Source organism: Gracilinanus agilis, chromosome 6 (assembly GCF_016433145.1).
Source record: "Gracilinanus agilis isolate LMUSP501 chromosome 6, AgileGrace, whole genome shotgun sequence".
NCBI classification, from domain to species: domain Eukaryota; kingdom Metazoa; phylum Chordata; class Mammalia; order Didelphimorphia; family Didelphidae; genus Gracilinanus; species Gracilinanus agilis.
This window is the reverse complement of record NC_058135.1, coordinates 230363336-230381874: the sequence shown is the minus strand read 5'-3', so window position 1 is coordinate 230381874 and position 18539 is coordinate 230363336. Positions and strand designations below refer to the sequence as shown.

The 18539-nt window shown below is 37.5% G+C and overlaps 1 protein-coding gene across 1 annotated transcript in view; it reads left to right on the top strand.

Annotated features, from left to right (window-relative positions):
- The window catches only part of SPON1 (spondin 1), a 401779-nt gene that overhangs the window by 16414 nt on the left and 366826 nt on the right, over positions 1 to 18539 (top strand). The window contains exon 2 of the mRNA XM_044680980.1: positions 2982 to 3088. Coding sequence (XP_044536915.1) covers positions 2982 to 3088 — 107 coding nt within the window. The remainder of the gene's footprint in view (positions 1 to 2981; positions 3089 to 18539) is intronic.

The window sequence follows — 18539 nt, the reverse complement described above, 5'->3', positions numbered from 1 at the left end:
CCATTGTTCTCTACTTAATTGTTCTCTCCCTTTCTCTCCCTTCCCACATCTCCCCCATTTCCTAGATTTTCCTTCCTTGGAATTTTTCACAAGTATATAGCTTCTTAATGTAGAGTGACAATCTCTTCCCTTTTATATACTCTTTTCTTTAACTAAACTTTGTTGATATGTTTTGTTTTTATAATTACCATATCTCCCATTTTATCCTTCACACCTCCTTTTTCTTCTATTTCCCAAGAACCACCTCATAAAAAAAATTAAAAGGGCAAAAAACCCAACTCACTGAAACTAATCACAACATATTGAAAAATTCTGACACATGGAGCCTTCCATGCTCATAGTCTGCCATCCCTACCAACCTCTTGTTGTTTTTTTTTTTAAATAAGGTATTCCAGTCATGAGTTTTATCTCATCACATTTCTATGATAATTATGAGGTCAAATTTAGTTCCTTACTTGAGGACTTCTAATTTCCCTTATTTCCTAAATATTGCAAATTTGTACATAGATATTTGAGGCCAGGGATTTTATTATTGACTTGGATTTTGTTTCCTGTAAACTTATGGTTGTCTCAAATGTCATTATTGTCCCTTCATGGGATCAAACTTAGTGTATATATTTTGGTTGCTTTCTTACTCCTACATCCTTTTTATTTAAAAGTCATTTCCCATTAAATTTTTGAGGCACCATGCAAACACATTCTTACCAGCCTCAGTTAGGTATACTCTATTCTTGGCCAGGAGTGTGTCACTCCTTTATTTTAAGCTATGGTCTAGAATCCAAATTCCATTTTCATCAGCCATCTTCTCAGCCAGCTGTTCTTGTCTCAAGTCATTTCCCTCTTTGATTCCCTTTGTATTCAAAGGACAGCAGCAAAGGCAACAAAACTCCTGTCTCCATGGCCTCAGGTTTCTTAAGACTTCATAATTTTTGTCAGTACCTTAGTTTCCTTCTGCCAGATCATTTCTGCCCAGGAAAATCACAAGGGAGTTGTAGTCACTGGATTTGACAAATCTTAGGATATTTTTTTCTGTTTTAGATATTCATCTCAGGAAAACAACAAATCTTTTTGTTGTTATAAGATCAAAAAATAGTTGCCTCAGTACTTTTAAGTAGGGAGTACTACCACTAGTCTTATTCTGCTAACCTTGATTGGATGTTCTCACTTACATAATAGCTTTTGTGGCTCTCCTTTATCATTCCTTGGGGGGAAAAGTTGCTTCACTTTCAGAATATCCAACTTTCTCCTTTTAAGGAAGAACTTCAGCTTTTGAAGTTCATATGTATAATTGTCCTTTTTGTTTCCTTAAGACTTTGTGTAACATCCTTCTATTTTCCAAGTTGCAGAAGGCCAAATTTCTTCTCTGCCACTTTCAAGCTTTTTGTTCCTTTAAATTTTTTTTTAATTAAATGCAAGTTGTCTTTAATAACCTGGAGTGTGGAGTGAGTCTCCCTCAAGTTTTATTTTCTCTTCTTGGAGAACATAGAACATAGCAATCTCTTACCTGTGGCAGAAATGCTCACCAGCACACTCAGTGCATCACTACAGATTTTTTTTTCCTGCTCTCCATACTTATTGAGATTGCCAGGCTATTTACAATTACTTTTTTTTCTCCTTGTCTCCTAAGCACCTCTTTAAGATATTATAGGATTTTATTGCAGCTTTTAACAACTTGATAGCCACACCTAGTTTTCTAGGTCCCAGTAGCTTTATAGGCATGCCTTCTTTTTATTTATTCTACTTAGATTCTGGCCTCTTCTTCTTTGCCTTCTTCTACAACTTTCCCTCAGAAAAGCTAGGAGAAAATCTGAAAATGGAGATTATTTTCCTTCAACTTTTCCTAACTTTCCTTCAAATGTTTCCTCCACAAATTTAGTCTCCCATCATCTTCCCAAGTTTACTAAATCCCTAAGAAATACCTTGGCAATTTCCTTTTTGAAAAAAATTATCTCTTCTCTATCCCTTCCACCAAAGGGCCAAATTAGAAACTCTGATGTATTGACATCTACTGAAGCATCTTTGCTCTGGGAGTTACTCTTGGTCAGACCCAATGCCAATTTTACATCAAACTCTAAAGAAAATAAACAAAATAAAATATGGCTCTATATTATGAAGACATAGTGCCTGACAGGCCAATGCTACTTGGGTTTTGTTTGCTGATTTCATTATTATCACAATGGAGCTTGGGGCTTTAGCCACTTGGCAGGTCTGAAATTAAATAAAAATGTTTGGAAGCACATGACAAGCTCTATTAATTGGGCATAGAAAATGGTCCAAATACACAATTTTGCCCAAGGGTAGTAAGTGCCCTCCGTCATTAGAGATTTTCCTTGGAGGGCTAGGCATCTCTACTTGCTGGGAATGTTATAAAACACATGGGGAAAATGCATCTAACAGTAGAAAGAGTACTGGGTTTGAAATGAAAAGACCTTTAAGCCCAGATCTGCTACATCTGACCTATTTGACAATAGTTAGGCAATGCAGTGGATCGAGCACTGGAATCAGAAAGACCAGAGTTCAAAATCTGACCTCAGACATTTATTAGCTACGTGATCCTGAGCATATCACTTAGCCCCTGCCTGCATAAAACTGGAAAACCACTCTAGCATCTGCCAAGAAAACTCCATGGATAGTTGGTCCACTGGGTCAGGAAGAGTTGGATATGGCTGTGAATCATTCAGCAACAAGAAAGTCAATTAACTTTTGTGAGACTCAAGTTTCTCTTTTTTAATAGGAAGAGGCAGCTCTAAGAGCCCTCCTAGCTCTAAATCTATGATTCTATTATTTCCCTGTTTTGGAGTGGATTGGAGTAGTTGACCTCTGTGGTCTCTTCTAGCACCAGGAATTTGTGATCAAAATTTGCCTCTTCAGGCTCTAGGCTTCTCCGGTTTTTGTTCCAGTAAGCTAAAGAAGTCACTGTCATGCATCAAGCCAACTGATTCCACAGGTAGTCATTTTCTGTGTTCCTTCTCTCTCTGCAGTGACTCTCTCTGCTGCTACTCCCTCCTACTTCAGGGGTTTCACCTTGATTGCTCTCAAAGAGAACAAAGAGGGAGATAAAGAGGAAGACCATGCTGGGACTTTCCAGGTAGGAAACCTTCCATAGCTGTCATCCAAATTTCGATTAAATTACTTGATTCCAGAAGCTAAATGAGGCTTGACTCACTTGGTTGATGTTAACATGTTCTACCACTCGCTACAATGTGTGGTTAAAGCCTTCAGAAAAACTACCTCATCCTGATTTTAAAATATATACAAATGTAACTTTGTGCTTTGTTTGGTAATTCCTAAGTGTAAACGAAAGGAGAGAGACTGCCAAATTGGATGGAGTTCAGAAGAAAGAAAGCTGAAAGGACTATATAGGAAACAGAGAGATTGATTTATGGGCAGAGATTAAAAGAATTAAACATGCTTTGCTTGGATACTTGGAGGAGGCTGGGCAAGGAAGGAGCTTAGGGAGGGCCTGATAACTGTCTTCAAATGTCAGGATGTGTTTGATTTCCTGTAGGAGGAGAAGCATCATTTAACCTTATTCCAAAGGAGAGAAATGGAAGAAATGAACTAAAAGCAGAAAAGGAATAATACATTTTGTGGTCAAATAGACTAGCATTTCCTTTAAAAGACAATGAATAAACTCATAGAAAGGCCTAGAGTCCAAGGAAGGGGACTAACATTGTAAAAAATTTTCATCCCTAATTTTGCTTTTATTCTGGAATCTATTTTTATCAGGCATTTTTTAACTGTAAGGGAATAACAAATGTTAAAATTTTTTATTAGAACTGGCTTATTGAAATGGGCTGGAGAAGTCTCCCGCTTCCCAACTATCTCTACCCCAAGATGCTTTTTAAAAAAAATCCTAAGTATTCTTGGGAAGGGTTACCCCATTAAAGTCATTCATAATGACACATCATGGCAATTCACAGTGAGGTGACTCATGAGGTCTAGGCAGGAGAGAGAATAGATAGGCAGAGAGGGAGGAAAGAGCACAGAAAGGGGTTATAAAATTTAACTAATTGATAATTGTGCCAAAGGCCAGACCTCACTAAGACTTTTAATTCTTTCTTATGTGGTTTGTGAAATACTTTCAGTGATATTTAAAAACATCCTGGAGAACAGGAGAAATGGAATAAGATTAGGAAATGACAAACATGATTTTTTTTTTCAAAAACAGGAGGCATAGTCTGAACCATAGGCCAGGGAGCTTGACTTTGGTTCCTGGCAAAATTTTAAATAAATATACATATTAATAATTAATATAAATAAATATATGTTTATTTTAAAAATACATTTAAAATAAAATAAAATACATTTTAAAATAAATTTTAATTTAATTAATTAAATTTAAACTTAAATTAATTAATTAAATTTAAAAATAAAATAAAATTAAAAATATATTTAAAACTCTTCCATTCTGTCTTAGAATCAACACAAGTATCAGTTCCAAGGCAGAAAAGTGGTAAGGGTTAGGCAATTGGGATGAAATGACTTGCCCAGAGTTACACAGCTAGGAAGTGTCTGAGGTCAGTTTTGAACACAGAACCTTTTGTCTCTAGGCTTGGCTCTTTATTCCCTGAGCCACCTAGCTGCCCCTATGATGTATTTTTAAAAGGACATTTTTTAAGCATTTAGGGATAACTCATCCCAGATTAATTTCATTTCTTTTTTTTTTTTTTTTTTTTGCCAAGATTATTAGACCGGTAGAGTGGGGAGCTTATAGGTGTCATACACTTAGATTTCAACAAAGAAACTGATAGTCTCATGTAATCTTTGTGGATGAGGAGATACGTGAGCTTAGATGATAGAATTCATTTGTATTCAGAAGTGGTGAATGATCAGACTTGAAATATAGACATTAATCGTTTGATGTCAACTTGGAAGGATGTGTTTAGTGGAGGTCCCTGGGAAGCTGTCCTTGGTCCACCTTTTAATGTCTTAGTTAAAGGCACAGATGACATGCGTATTCTATTTGTAGATGGCATAAAGCTCGTAGGGAAATCTGACATACAAAATGACAAGACTTGACAAAATCTCACAGTCTCAAATGATAGACTATATCTAATTAGAAGATGGGTGCTCTGTAATGACAGATTGCTGTTTTGGTATATCATGAGTTCATAGGTGACTTTTTTTTTTTGGTAACTATTATTTTAAATTATACAAGCTGCCTTCTAGGTTGGAGGGGCTTTAGCTTTACTTGTTTGTTCTGAGTCGACAGACTCCTAGAATGTTAGAGCCAAGGGGAGGGATCTCAGAGAATATCTAGTTGTAAAATTTAAGGCAGAAATCATTTAGTCCAGACCTCTCATTTTATAGATGAGAAATGGAGGCCCCTAAAACTTGAGGCCATCTAGCTAGTAAATATCAGAATAGATGAACTATAGATTCTCAAAAGACTTCTAAAAGCTTGCTTCTTTATTCTTGACGAATCCAAATAATCAATGAAATATTTATTAAGCATCTATTAGGTGCTGTGGATACAAATTAAAAATGAGACAGTCTCTACCCTCAAGAAGCTTATATACTAATATTAGAAAGTTGTCAGAGGATGTAGCCGTTGTCCCTGGCTACATATTTTTTAATATCTTTAAACAGATTTACTTTTTTTAAACCCTTACTTTCCATCTTAGAATCAAAACTGTGTATTGGTTCTAAGGTAGAAGCGCAGTAAAGGATGAGGATTAAGTGACTTCCCAGGGTCACATAGATAATAAGTAGCTGAAAGTAGATTTGAAACCAGGATCTCCCATCTCTGGACTGGCTCTTAAATCAAATTCCACCCCCCCCCATATTTCCTTTAAATGTCTCCTAAATACTCAAAAGCAGTGTGGCACAAAGAAAACAATGCCAAGACTTGGCTTGAAATCAAATCCTGACTCTCCACACTTGCTGGCTGTATAATTCCAGGCAAGCTTTTCTCTGAAATTCAGTTCTTTTGCCTTTTACTTAGGAGTAATAAAACTACTGAGTAAACATCAGAAATATTCAGTATAATGCCTCAGATTAACTAAATGCCATAAAACTCTTTAGTATAAACCAGGGAGGCTTTTCTGGACTAATTAAGTCATTTTAACCTCATCTACCCTTTTAACTCCTTTCATCATTTTTATATTCACTCATTCATTTATTCAATCATTCAGTCATTCAGCATTTGTTGAGCAAGTGCTATGTGTGCAGGCCTCCATAAGGAACTAACACTGTCAGCGTTTCTTTCATTTTCCCAAACAGTAGGCATAGAAAGAGGCAGAATAAATTGCTTCTCCCTTCAGTGAGCATCTGCAGCCTTCTCTCTTTATGCTTACATCAGTTTAGCTTGGTCTTAAAATCCTATCCTAAGTTTATGTCTCTGTTTTCCTCCTGGCCTCTCTGATAGGCCATTATCTTACTGACTACCTCTAGTCTAGCTTTTTCAGGCAGGAAAGCCCTGTTTCTCCTGCATTTCTCTCTTTAAAACATCCTGAGACCAGGATGCTGAAGGTCTTCAGTCTTAACTTCCCCACGTTTCCTTTCTTCTGAGAAGTAGAAAGCTCCCATCAGTTCTAAATCCCTCTGCCACAGCAGCTTTTTGTGGCCATCTCCCTCAATTCAATCTTCAGAGAACAGACTTTTAGTTGTTTCTATTTACCCCGAAATTAGGATTCTAGTTTTTTTCTCCATTCCGTTCAGCAATCAAGGTAGATAGGCCTTCTTTAAGATGCTACTGGGAAGCAGACAGGGCTTTGCAAATTGATTAGGTAATGGGGAAGTTACAAACCATGAGAAATTTCAAAAGGTGGTAACAACTCAGGAGTTCTTATCCTGGGGTCAGAATCTAAGAACTTGCATGGAAAAAAAAAAACCTGTATCTTTATTTTCACTCACTTTTGGTCTCCTTTGTAATTCTATTACAAATGTATTTTATTCTGAGAAGGCATCTATAGACTTTACTAGGCTGAAATAGGGAACCCTGACACGAAAAAACGTTGAAGGATCCCTTTTAATCCTTCCTTGTAGACTTTTCTCAGCAGCCCTACCCAAAGCATTCTTTGAGCTGATGTTCCAGAGAAATGGAAAGAAGTTCTAAACTGCTGAGAAGATAATAGGTATTAAATGATGGCTCACTTGGCCCACAAAAGCCCAAATAAAATTCATTTAGATTTGAGAAAGAATCAGACTTTCTGGCATCCTGACAGTATTCAACAAGTACTTATTAAGCAATAAAGTACTTTGTGCCTGATTCTGCTTAAGGCTGTGGACTCAAAGAAAGGACAAAGAGAATTCCACAGGGAAGAAGCTCCCATTCTACTGGCAGAGATAACATGCAAACAATTATGCACAAGCCAGATATGTAGAAAGCAGATAGAAGGTTCTCTCAGAAGAAAGGTACTAGCATTTGGAGAAAGGAAGTATTGCTGATGCAGACACTCTTTGTTAAAAAAGATGTTACCATTTCGAAAAGTTCTTAGACATCTGGGAGTTCTCTTTCAAAAGGGTGGTACAAGGAGAGTCCTTAAAGCTTCAGCAGAGTACCTCAGGATTATATATAGTGACCTAAGGCACGTATTTATTTTCAGTGGTACATGGACCAGGTACCAATTTGACGAAAGGGAAAACTCAAAATTCAAATGGAATAGTCTGCTCTTGAAAGGTTGTGAGCCATCTGGGAGATTTCCTTGTAAAGGCTGAATGACCACTTGACAGGGATACTGTAGAAAGATAATTCAGGAATGGGTTGGATGCCCTGCCCATGAGATCCTATTCAGCCCTGGGACTAAGGGATTCTGGCTGTACTACCACACCTCATTGCTTCTGAGAATTAGCAGGATACTCTGCTCCTTCTTTTACCCAAAGAATTGTTGCTGAGGCACTATTCCATTATAGAAAATCAAGTTATTGCTGACAGCGTGTCATTATTATTTTTTTAATTAAAAATCAGTTTTCTCTCACCTCCTGTATTGAAAAAAAAGAAGAAAAAAACTGAAAACATTTTACACAATCATAGTCAAAGCTCATTGCCACATAGATAATGTCCAAAAAAATGCCTCATTCCACAGTCTGAATCCGTCACTGTCAGGAAGTGGGTAGCCATGCTTCGTTGTTGATCTGCTGGAATCATGGTTAGCCACCGAGGTGACCTGAGTTCTTAAGACTTTCCAAGTTCTTTGTTTTTTACAATATCATTTTTTTATTAGATATATTCATCTTGTTTTAGTCACTTCATTCTGCATCATTTCATCTCAGGCTTTCTAGGTTTCTCAGAAACTGTCCCTTACATTATTTCTCATGGCACAATAATATTCCATTATATTCATATACCATAATTTGTCCATCCATTCCACATTTGATAAGCTTCCCTAGCAGTTCCCTTTTCAAAGGTTCCTAACCTACTCTAGAATGCCAGGATTATTTTTCATTCTTCAGATGCAATATTTGTGGCTAATGAAAGCATAAACCTGAACCTTTCTTAGCAAAATCCACTGGCCCAGAGAGAATTCTTCTCTTCCAAGTTATTCTGGATAAGCTATCAGAATAATCTTCTTAAAATACAGCTCTGATCACACCATTTCCAGGATCAGGGCCCCACAGTAGACTCCTATTGCTTGTAGTGCAATGAGAAGGGGAAAGTGCTTATTTGTACCCTAAAGATACTGATTTGCGCTCTAGTTTTTTTACTTACTAGTTTTGCATAACCTTTGGTAAATCATTTTATCTCCATGAGAATCAGTTTTCTCATTTGTAAAATGAAGACAATAAGATTCGCACTACCTATGTGATACCTTTTTGTTTACAGAAAGGAACATTTGGTTCCAGGCTCTCTTCAGGAGGCAGCCCCTGGAGGGAGAGAGATTCTGGGAAAAAGTTGACATATAGATGACATGCTCCATGCTTGGAGCATGTCCCTATTTCCAACTTGCCACGTTAGAATGGGGAATTGGGGAATTTCTCTCTTTTTTTTAATTGACAAGGAAAATCTGGAGCACCAGAAACCTTTTTTTATGGTAATGGACTACAAGGAGGAATGCCAAAGAAGCTGATGCTGCTTTCTATCAGTTCTTCGTGGTGGTAGCTTTGAGTTCTATATATCTTACAACTTCTATTGTGCTATAAAGAAGGATTAGGAATTAAATTCCATTTAAGGAATAGCTAACATTTGTATAGTGCTTACTACAAACCAAGTTCTATACTAAGTGCTTTAAAATTATTATCTTATCTGATCTTCACAACAACCTTGGGAGGCAAGTGCTATTATAATCTTTATGAGGCAAATAGAGCTTACATGACTTGTCCAAGGGCACACAGCTAAAATGTCTGAAACACAATTTGAACTCAGGTTCTCCTTACTCTGGGTCCAGTGCCCTGTCCATGGCATACCCAGTTGCCTCGTTTTTGCCTTGAATTTTCCCTTAAAGAAGTGCCAAAGCCACTTATGTTTTCTTCTCTTTCAGCTCTACTCCTGACTTTTCAGACTATTTTACTTTGCCCTATAAGGCTACCTTTCCTCCTACAACCCCCCTTAGCTCTTTCTTGTGCTCTCTGCTATTAAATTGTAATCTCTTTGAGAGTAGACTAGATTTCTTTTTACTTGCACTTGTATTCCCAGAACTTAGCATAGTGCCTCCCCACCCCTCCTTCTCACCTTATATACACACAGGATTGTTGTAAAGAGACTTTTTGAAACATTTTAAATGCTCAAAAGAGAGTTATTTAAACTCTCATTTTGATGCAGTTTTAACCCTTCAATTTAATGTTAATGTTAATATTAATGTTTTGGCCTCAAATGACTTTTTCAGCCTGATTCCTCACTACTTTTCTATTCATAATCTACATTTTGGACAAATTGAATTCCCCAAAAGTATCCTATACTTTCTATACTTTCCTGATTCCTTGCCTCTACTCCTTTCTCCTCCCCCCCCCAACATTCAATACCCTTTTATTGAATTCTTCACATCTCTGGAAGAGGCACAGACATCAAAGAAGACAAGTCCCATCCTAATCACTTTCAATCTAATATGGTAAAAGAACATTTGATAAAAAGTTTCAAATTATGTCAACCAATCATTCTGCTAGCATTTATTATTTCAATTATCAAGCATTTATTTTTTTTTTCTCTTTCTCTCCTCCTTTCACTTCACATTGAGTTCTATCCTTTTAGAATAATGGTTTTTTCTATAGCTTTGGCTGTGGAAATCCTATCCATCCATCAAGTTCTACTTCAAATGTTTTATGAATCCTTCCCACATATCTCTTGCACCCCAACCAGATGTGCTTTTTTTCTTCTCTGAATTTATATAGCACATTAGTTGTACCTATAGGGGATGGGGGGCATTTAGCCCTCTTTATTATTGTTATTTGTTTATGTCTATCTCATTTTTCTAAAACTATGTGTTGCTGTGTGCCAGAACTGGGTTACTTTGATTTTCCTATGCCCTCCTTCCACCATCAAAGTACATAATGCCTTGCACATAGTATATGTTCAATTAATATTTATTGAATTAAATTGAAGAACTGTTTGATTTTACTAATGAAATGAAACTCCCAGATTCCTTACTAATTATTTGGAATCAGTTTATTTAGATCTCAGTAGTCCCTGTGAACATTATGCCAGATTTCTAGATAAGCTTAGGAATCATTAAGCTGGAAATCTGGTGATATTACAGGGTACGATGAAGAAAATCTCTTGTTTCGGAACATTTAGCAATATACTGCCTCCTGTATTTTTAGACTTCCTCTCCTATCAATGCTGGACTGATGTAAAAGCTGTCATTTCTTAAGCATTCATTGAATGGATGTTAGAAAAGGAATAGGCTAATTGGTAAGAGAGATTAGAATCAGAGGACCTATAAGGTCAGGGTTAGTGTTGACAGGGAATTCAGAAACTCTCTAGTCTAAACCACTCCCTTACTGAATAAAGGATTTCTCCTTTACCTCATGTGGGGGGAATGATACCTCTAGCAATGAAGGACTTATCTCAATTTGGGGTTGCTCATTCTCTTTTTGAACATCTGTTTGGTAGGAAGTTGATATAGAATGGTCCAAAAGGTAGATACTGTATGCAAAAAGTAGTTAATCTATACTTAAATACATTGAATGACAGCAACATTAATATTCTTCTATAAATTAGTACTGGATTCTGGGTTGTGTTAGACCAATAAAAAATAAATCTTTATGAGATGTATGTAGGCAGCCATGGTACTTTTACACTAACATGAAGAAATTTATCCAGCAATTTCTGTACTTTTGCCTCATTGGTAGGGGAATCTGGGGCAGAGGAGAGTTAGTTTGAGTTTGCTTCAAAGTTAGTAGCCATCCAAAGAAGAGGAAAATGGAAGGGGAAGGAAAAAAATAATAATAGCTGACATTTTAAGTTTTACAAAGAAGATGAGGATATTTTGGAAGAGAAAAGGAAGGAGCAGAGAATACAACATCCTGTAGCCCAGAAACCTCAAGTTCACAGCCAAGAGGATAGAATAGGATGAATTAAGGGGGGAAATGAAGTAATGGAAGAAGGCAGATAGGAGTTTTTGATTATCTTCAAATTTGTCTATCATTTTCTCCCCTAATTTTCTAGTCTTCCAAGCAATCAATACCTTGAAGTAACCAGGCCTATTTTAATTCCAGAATGACCCCTGATATCTAAAGATGATGAATCTTCAGGCCCTGCTGACCTATTGACTTTGAATTCATTTTGCTACTACTTATGTATATACATGTTAATTTTCTCATAGAATGTCAAGGCCTTGAAGGAAAGAGTTAGTTAATTTTTATCTTTATGACCTTTGGGTCCAGCACAGTGCTGGACACTTATTATTACACCCTTAAAAAATGTCTGATTGATTGGATTACAAAGACTCAACAAGACTGGAAACTTTTGATGGATTTTGTCATTGTCAAGCCATTATTTGTATTTTTAAAAAATTGTTGTAATAATAATCTTTGTTAGTTGATCAGATAAGCCAAATCTGTGTTTATACACTCTGTTTAACTTGCAAGCCAAGTGGGAGTGTTTGGTTGATAGGACACTCTTCAGAGTCCCTAGGAGCCCTGAGGAACAAAGTGTTCCAAGCCCAAATAACTGGACACAGAAAATCATTAAAATCTGCACATAGCTTTTAATCCACATTTCCTTATCTCTAGGATTCTTAGTAGCTTCTCTTGACATTCTAAATTCCTGCAATATTATTTCCTGTTTAACTCAAAACATAATAGGTGGTTAGGAACTTTAGTGTTTTATTGTACGGCTGTTTGGTTTTGATTTGGCTTTCTGAGCTGGTCTACCAGTTTAGGAATCAGATTCATTTTTCCTTCCTTGGAAACAGAAAAATTCATGTGGCATTTGGGAGATGAACAGAAGGTAGAACTTTGCAGTAGGGTTTGATTCCCAGATGGCTTAGTGGATCGAATGCTGATGGAAAGACTGGAGGGCGAGAAGTGGAATCTGCCATAGAAGAGAACATGGCGGTCCTGGGCACTTCCTTTAAATGGTGGTGCTGGGCATATACAAAGCAACCAGAAGAGGGGGTTCAAAGGGACAGAGTCAGAAATGTGAGTGATAGAGATCCCTCTTCCTTACCCTACTAATTCTCCTCCACAGCATGGACTAGGAGGGGATATCAGACATTGAGGTTTCAATAGTTTGTCCAGATCTTGGTCTGAGAGATGAGCAAAGCCCATTTACAGAAATTTAGATTTAGAACTAGAAGGGATCTCAGGAATCCTCTAGTCCAACTCTCTCTTTTTTTTTACAAGTATTATTGATTTATTTTCCTATTTTCATTGTAAAGTATGCCTCACTGGATAAATGAGGGGAAAAAAGGGATATATACTGAAATTGTAACAGTAAGTACCAATTTGTTGGGGATTTTTAAAAATAAGAGCAGTGACCCCATGAGTTGGCATGGCTTCCCTAAAAAGCCAACCCAGTAGTCCCACAACAGAGAACAGATCATAGAAATACTTATTTTCCAGAAATAAGTCTTATACGTTATGATAGCAGAAGCAAAGTATGTCTAAGTTCTAAGGTTGCACAATGGCAAGAGATGGGATGTGAATTAGGGCTCTGAAACCAGATCCACCACACTTTTCACTATACAACGCTGCAAGTTAACAAGCAGGTCAATATTAAAGGTGCTCAATAGCATATTTGTGACCACTGCTCAATGGGATCTCTGCTTTTAACCTTCTGCTCCTTGTTATATGAGTGAAAATATAGAACAGTGAATGTGAATATGCAGCCAGAAAGAAGCAAAGAAAATCAATTAATTAAATAAAAAATTTCAAAGTAAAAAAAAGAAAGAAGCAAATATCTATGGGTAGTAGGAGAGACTTTTTAAAACAAGAGCTGCTATGGACATCTGACTTTTGGCAACCTTGGTCCTACCAATACATAGTAAACAACAACTGTGCTCAAGTCCCTTTACTTTGCAAATGCTCTGAGGATTCTTTGTTAACAGCTTATTGACTCCCTTTTTCTGTGGTAGGGAAATCTTGCTTATGAACAGCTTTATATAACAATGTAGGGGTTCTTAACCTAGGGTTTGTCAATTTTAAGACAAGTTCTTTTTAATAACTGTGTTTTAATAACTATGTAATCCTAATTTTGTTTTATGCATTTGAAAGCATTATTCTGAAGAGTCCATAGGTTACACCAGACTGCCAAAGGAGGGACCATGACTCAAAAAATAGTTAAGAACTCTTGAGTTAGATAACAAGGAGGAAAAGCATCCTTTAGAGCAATTTAGTGTAGGGAACCACCTATCTCAGTATCTCCAGTGGGGAGTGATGTGGTGAAGCAAAGCATACCATGGTCAGGAAAAATCTTTATAACAATGAATTTAATCCTTTAGGGAAAGGCCAAATTATGGTTAATATATCAGTTTAAGTCAGTTATGTAGAAAAAAAGATTTCAGAAGAATTTCCCTAATATATGGAAACATTCAGGTTTCAAAAGAATCCAATTCAGATCTTCTAGACATTTCACTTTTGTGAAATATTTCTTTTGCCACTGTCACTAGATGAATGGGAGACAGTGTGGTATGTTGGAAAGAGTCTTTGAGGGAGGAGAGTCAGGAAACCTGGCTTCTCATCTCAGTGCTGTCACTCACTCACTGGGTGAATTTGGGCAACTCTGAATCTTCTCTGACTTTTTCGTTTTCATCTCTAAAATAGAGGAGGAATAAATGATGGAGGTCTCTCTGAAGTTCTATGACTCATTCTCTAAATCAGGTGTTACTATATATTACACATTTATCTGAATACTCTAATCTTACCTTCAGGAAAGTAAAAGTGCCATTTAATTTACCTATTATGTCTAAAACAATTAGCAATCAGCAAAGTTAATCCTTTAACTGACAGAGGAAGCTGGAAAACTGAAATGGCTCCGATGACAAAATTGGGTCAATTTTCCTAGAAACACTCTTGGTGTTTCTCCCCCCACCCCATCTATCAGCCTAATTGTGCAGAGATCCAGTTTTAACAGGTAGATGAATTTAAGTAACAACAGCAAATCATCTCTACTTTCTTGGCTTTGCTGATTGTTTTAGGTAGATTGAGTGAATTAGATAAAACTATCATCTACATGAAGGTAAAATGAAAGAAATGCAATATTGTATAATATCATTTTGCTGTTGAATTGTTTCAGTCATGTTTGATTCTTCACGACTCATTTGGTATTTTCTTGGCAAAGATACTGGAGTGGCTTTGCCATGTCCTTCTCCAGCTCATTTTACAGAGGAGGAAACTGGGGCAAACAGGGCTAAATGACTTGCCCAGAGTCACACAGCTAGTATCTGAGGTGTGGAAATGATGATGGAGACACCAGGGATGTTTCAATTACTTAATTACTAACTAATCTTCCTCACAACAGTTGCCACATTTGAACCCATATCTTCCTGATTCCAATACTGGCATTCTACCCATTGCTCCAACTAGCTAGCTGCCCTGTGATTGTTGGCAGTTTTCTCCATCCCTCTGAGCCTGTTTCCTCATCTCTCAAATGAAAGGCTTTGACCTCGAAGGTCTCTTCCAACTCTAACTTCATTCATGACTCTAACTTTCATGATCCTAATTCATGACACTAACATTTCATCATCTTTCCCTTGCCATGTCATGCTTATTATTGCTCTTATCCCACCTTCCAAGGTAGCTGTAGATGATGCAGAGACTTGAACTCTGAATCTAAAGTCTGGAAGAACTGAGTTCAAATCCAGGCTCAGGCACTCACTTATAAGATTTGTGGCTCTGGACAAGTTACTTAACTGTTTCCTCATCAATTTAAAGAGGATAATAATAGTGCTTGCTTCCTAGAGTTTTCATGAGGGCTAAATGTAACGATTTTTATAAGCCACTTTGTAAACTTTAAAACTCTCTATAAACATTACTTATTATTATTGTTCTTAGTGGTGTTAGGTCCTTTTCCCTCTGGATAGTGTCCTGTTTTGTTTTGTTTTGTTTTGTTTTGTTTTGCTTAATTAGGAGTTCAGTCTTTCTTGATTACTAAAAAGATATTAAACCATTAGTGACAGATACTTCTTAATGACGCAAAAGAGTGGTAAATGGAAATGATTTAAATAGCTCCAAACCACTTTCTATCACAGTGCAAAAGCAGTCATTAGGCTATTTAATTAGGCTGGCTAATCTACTTGCAGACTAAATCCAATATTACAAAAATCTGAAATAAGTAAATTCATGTTTTGCTGAAACAATCTGTGTCCATCTCTTCCTCCCTTAAGGAACGCTAATTTATTGGGACTGCTGCTAAAGCATTCCCCAAACACAAAGCTGCAAGCTCTTGCTAAGTGACACAGTTACTGCTCTGTGTCTATACTTGTTAAAAGCCAGGGAGAAGAAAAAGGTCTGGGGCTGCTGTCAGCCCTAGGTTGTCTCATCACTAAGGGAGGTGAATTAGTTCCGGCTTCTGCCTTTCTACTGCAAGGGAAGGGAGAGGAGACCTGGCCATGATCCAGTTAATTTGATCTATATAGAGAGCCAAAGAGCCCAGCTGAGTTAGCTCCCCTGCCTGTCTACACTGATCCCCAAAGCCTACCTCTCTGGCAATTCCAGGCTGTGAAGGTCTACTGGATCACTGCATTTCCAGTTAATTGCTGCAACGAAGATTCAAAAAGCTACTTTAAAAAAAAAAAAACAGTGGACAGAGAGAACCTCTCAATTTGTGTGTCTAGACAATTTGTGTGTTCCTAGACAAGAGGACCTTTCCTTCTCTAGGTCATCAGTGACTTTTTCTCCTTCTTCCATATCCAATTAGTTTCCAAGCTCTGCTGGTGCCACCTCTATAATGCCATCAAGTCAATAAACACTTATTATTGGCCTACTATATGCCAGGCACTGAAGATACAAAAAGCACTCTTAAGCAGTCGATGATCTAATGGGGGAGACCACATGCAAACAAGTATAAAAAGCAAGCTCTAGAGAGGGTAAGTAGGAAATAATTAAAAGAGGGAAAGCACTGGTATTAAGAGGGGTTAGGGAAAACTTCCTATAGGTGGTCAGTCGTTGGAGAGGAAGATGGAGAACATTCCAGGCATGGAGGGAAAGCTAGAGACAATGCTAGGAACCAAGAAGTGGAGTGTCTTGTTTGTGGAATAGCCAGCTCAGTAACACTGGATGGAAGAATATGTGTCAAAGAGACTAAACTATTAAAAAGACTGGGAAGATAGGAGAGGACTATGGTATAAAGGACTTTGAATGCCAAACAGGGTGTTTTACATTTGCTTCTGTAGACAATGGGAAGGCAAAGGAACTTATTGAGTGAATGGAAGAGGGAGTCACAATCAGGCTTGCATTTTAGGAAAATCACTTTAGGATATGGATAGAGGATGACCTGGAGTGAGGAGACATTTGAGGGAGACAGATTTACTAGCAGGATATTACAGTAATCAAGCTTTGAGGTGGTGAGGACCTGCACCAGTGGGGTGGAAGTATGAAAGGCATATTTGAGAAATGTTGCAGAGCCAAAATCCATAGTTCTTGGCAATGGTTTGAATATGGGGAGTCCAGGATGACTCCTAGGTTGTGAATCTGAGGCACTGGGAAGATGGTGTTGCCCTCTATAGTAAAAGGGAAGGTTAGAGGGATGGAGGGTTTGGGAAGAAAGAGAATGACTTCTGTTTTGGACATGTTATGTTCAAGATGTCTACTGACATTTGGTTCAAGTTGTCTGAGAGGTAGTTGGAGATGTGAGATTGGAAGTGAACAGAGGAATTAGGGCTAGAAAGGAAGATTTGAAAATCATCAGCATAAAGACAGTAATTAAATTCGTAGGAGGCAATGTGATCAATTGAAGTATAGAGGGAGAAGAGAAAAGGACCTAGGACATAACCCTGAGGGACACTTATGGGATGTGGAGGATGATCCAGCAAGGGAGACAGGGACAGAGTAGTCGGAGAGGCAGGAAGAGGATAAAGTGGGGTCCTGAAAACCTAAAGAGAAAATATAAAGGAAGAGAGAAATCAATAGTGTCAAAGGCTGCAGAAAGGTCAAGGAGAATAAGATTTGAGAAAAGATCATTGGATTTGGCAACTAGGAGATCATTTGTAACTTTGGAGAGAGCAGAAGAGAAATAGAATGATAGTTAATAGGGATGGAAGGATCAAATGAAGGTCATTTTCTTTCTTTCTTCTTCTTTTTTTATGTTAGGGAATACCTGGGCATATTTGTTGGCAATAGGAAATGAGCTAGTTGAGAGGAAGAGATTGTTCAGTTCCAGTTACTACTTCTCTTGCCCTGATTCTCATCCCTTCAGTTTTTGCTGTTTTGGTTCTATAATTATAAGCTCACAGTAGGTGTCAAATGGGATAGGATGCTTTTTGGGTGGGGTAGGGGAAAATGTGGTTAGCCTGCAGTGACTGAATTTAGGGCTTTAAAGTGACTTTTCATTTATTAGTTATAGTTTTGGTTTTCACTGAGAGGAGTTTCTTAGTCTGCTAGATAACAATTCCATGATACTCCAGATACCCCCTCTGGTTTCCTAGCCACAGCAGTTGTCTTGCCCTACTGTGGGTACCACTTTTCCCTTTTCCAAACATAGAACTTCCTAATATGATACCCCAGGATGACTCCAACTCATTCCTGAATGATTAACATGCTCCCACCCCATCATACTCTCCCTATCCCAGCAATTCCATCCCCTCAATTATTACTATTCAGATCCCTTCCTTTATTCCTATCACCCCTAACTCAGACCCCAACTACATTATACTCTAAAGGTACCTTCTTCTCCTTCCACTGTGCTCTCTGGAATGCTTGCTCCATAATTTAAACATTTCAACAAACATTTATTAAGTATTTCCTAAGTGCCAGGTACTGTGCTAAGAAGAAAACAAAGAAGAAAACAAAAGAGAGTCCCTGCCCTCAAAGAGTTTATAATCTAATAGGGAAAAATAAAACACAAAAGGAGGCTTCAAAGCAGTTGGTGGAGGAATTCCCCAAGGAGTATTCAGCATGGCGGCATGATGTTTGAAGGAGTTAAAAGCAAAGAGAGCTGTTGATGGAAATGAAGTCATCTGGAAAGTTTTGAGCTTTCTGAAAAAGGTGGCTTTGGAGGATTT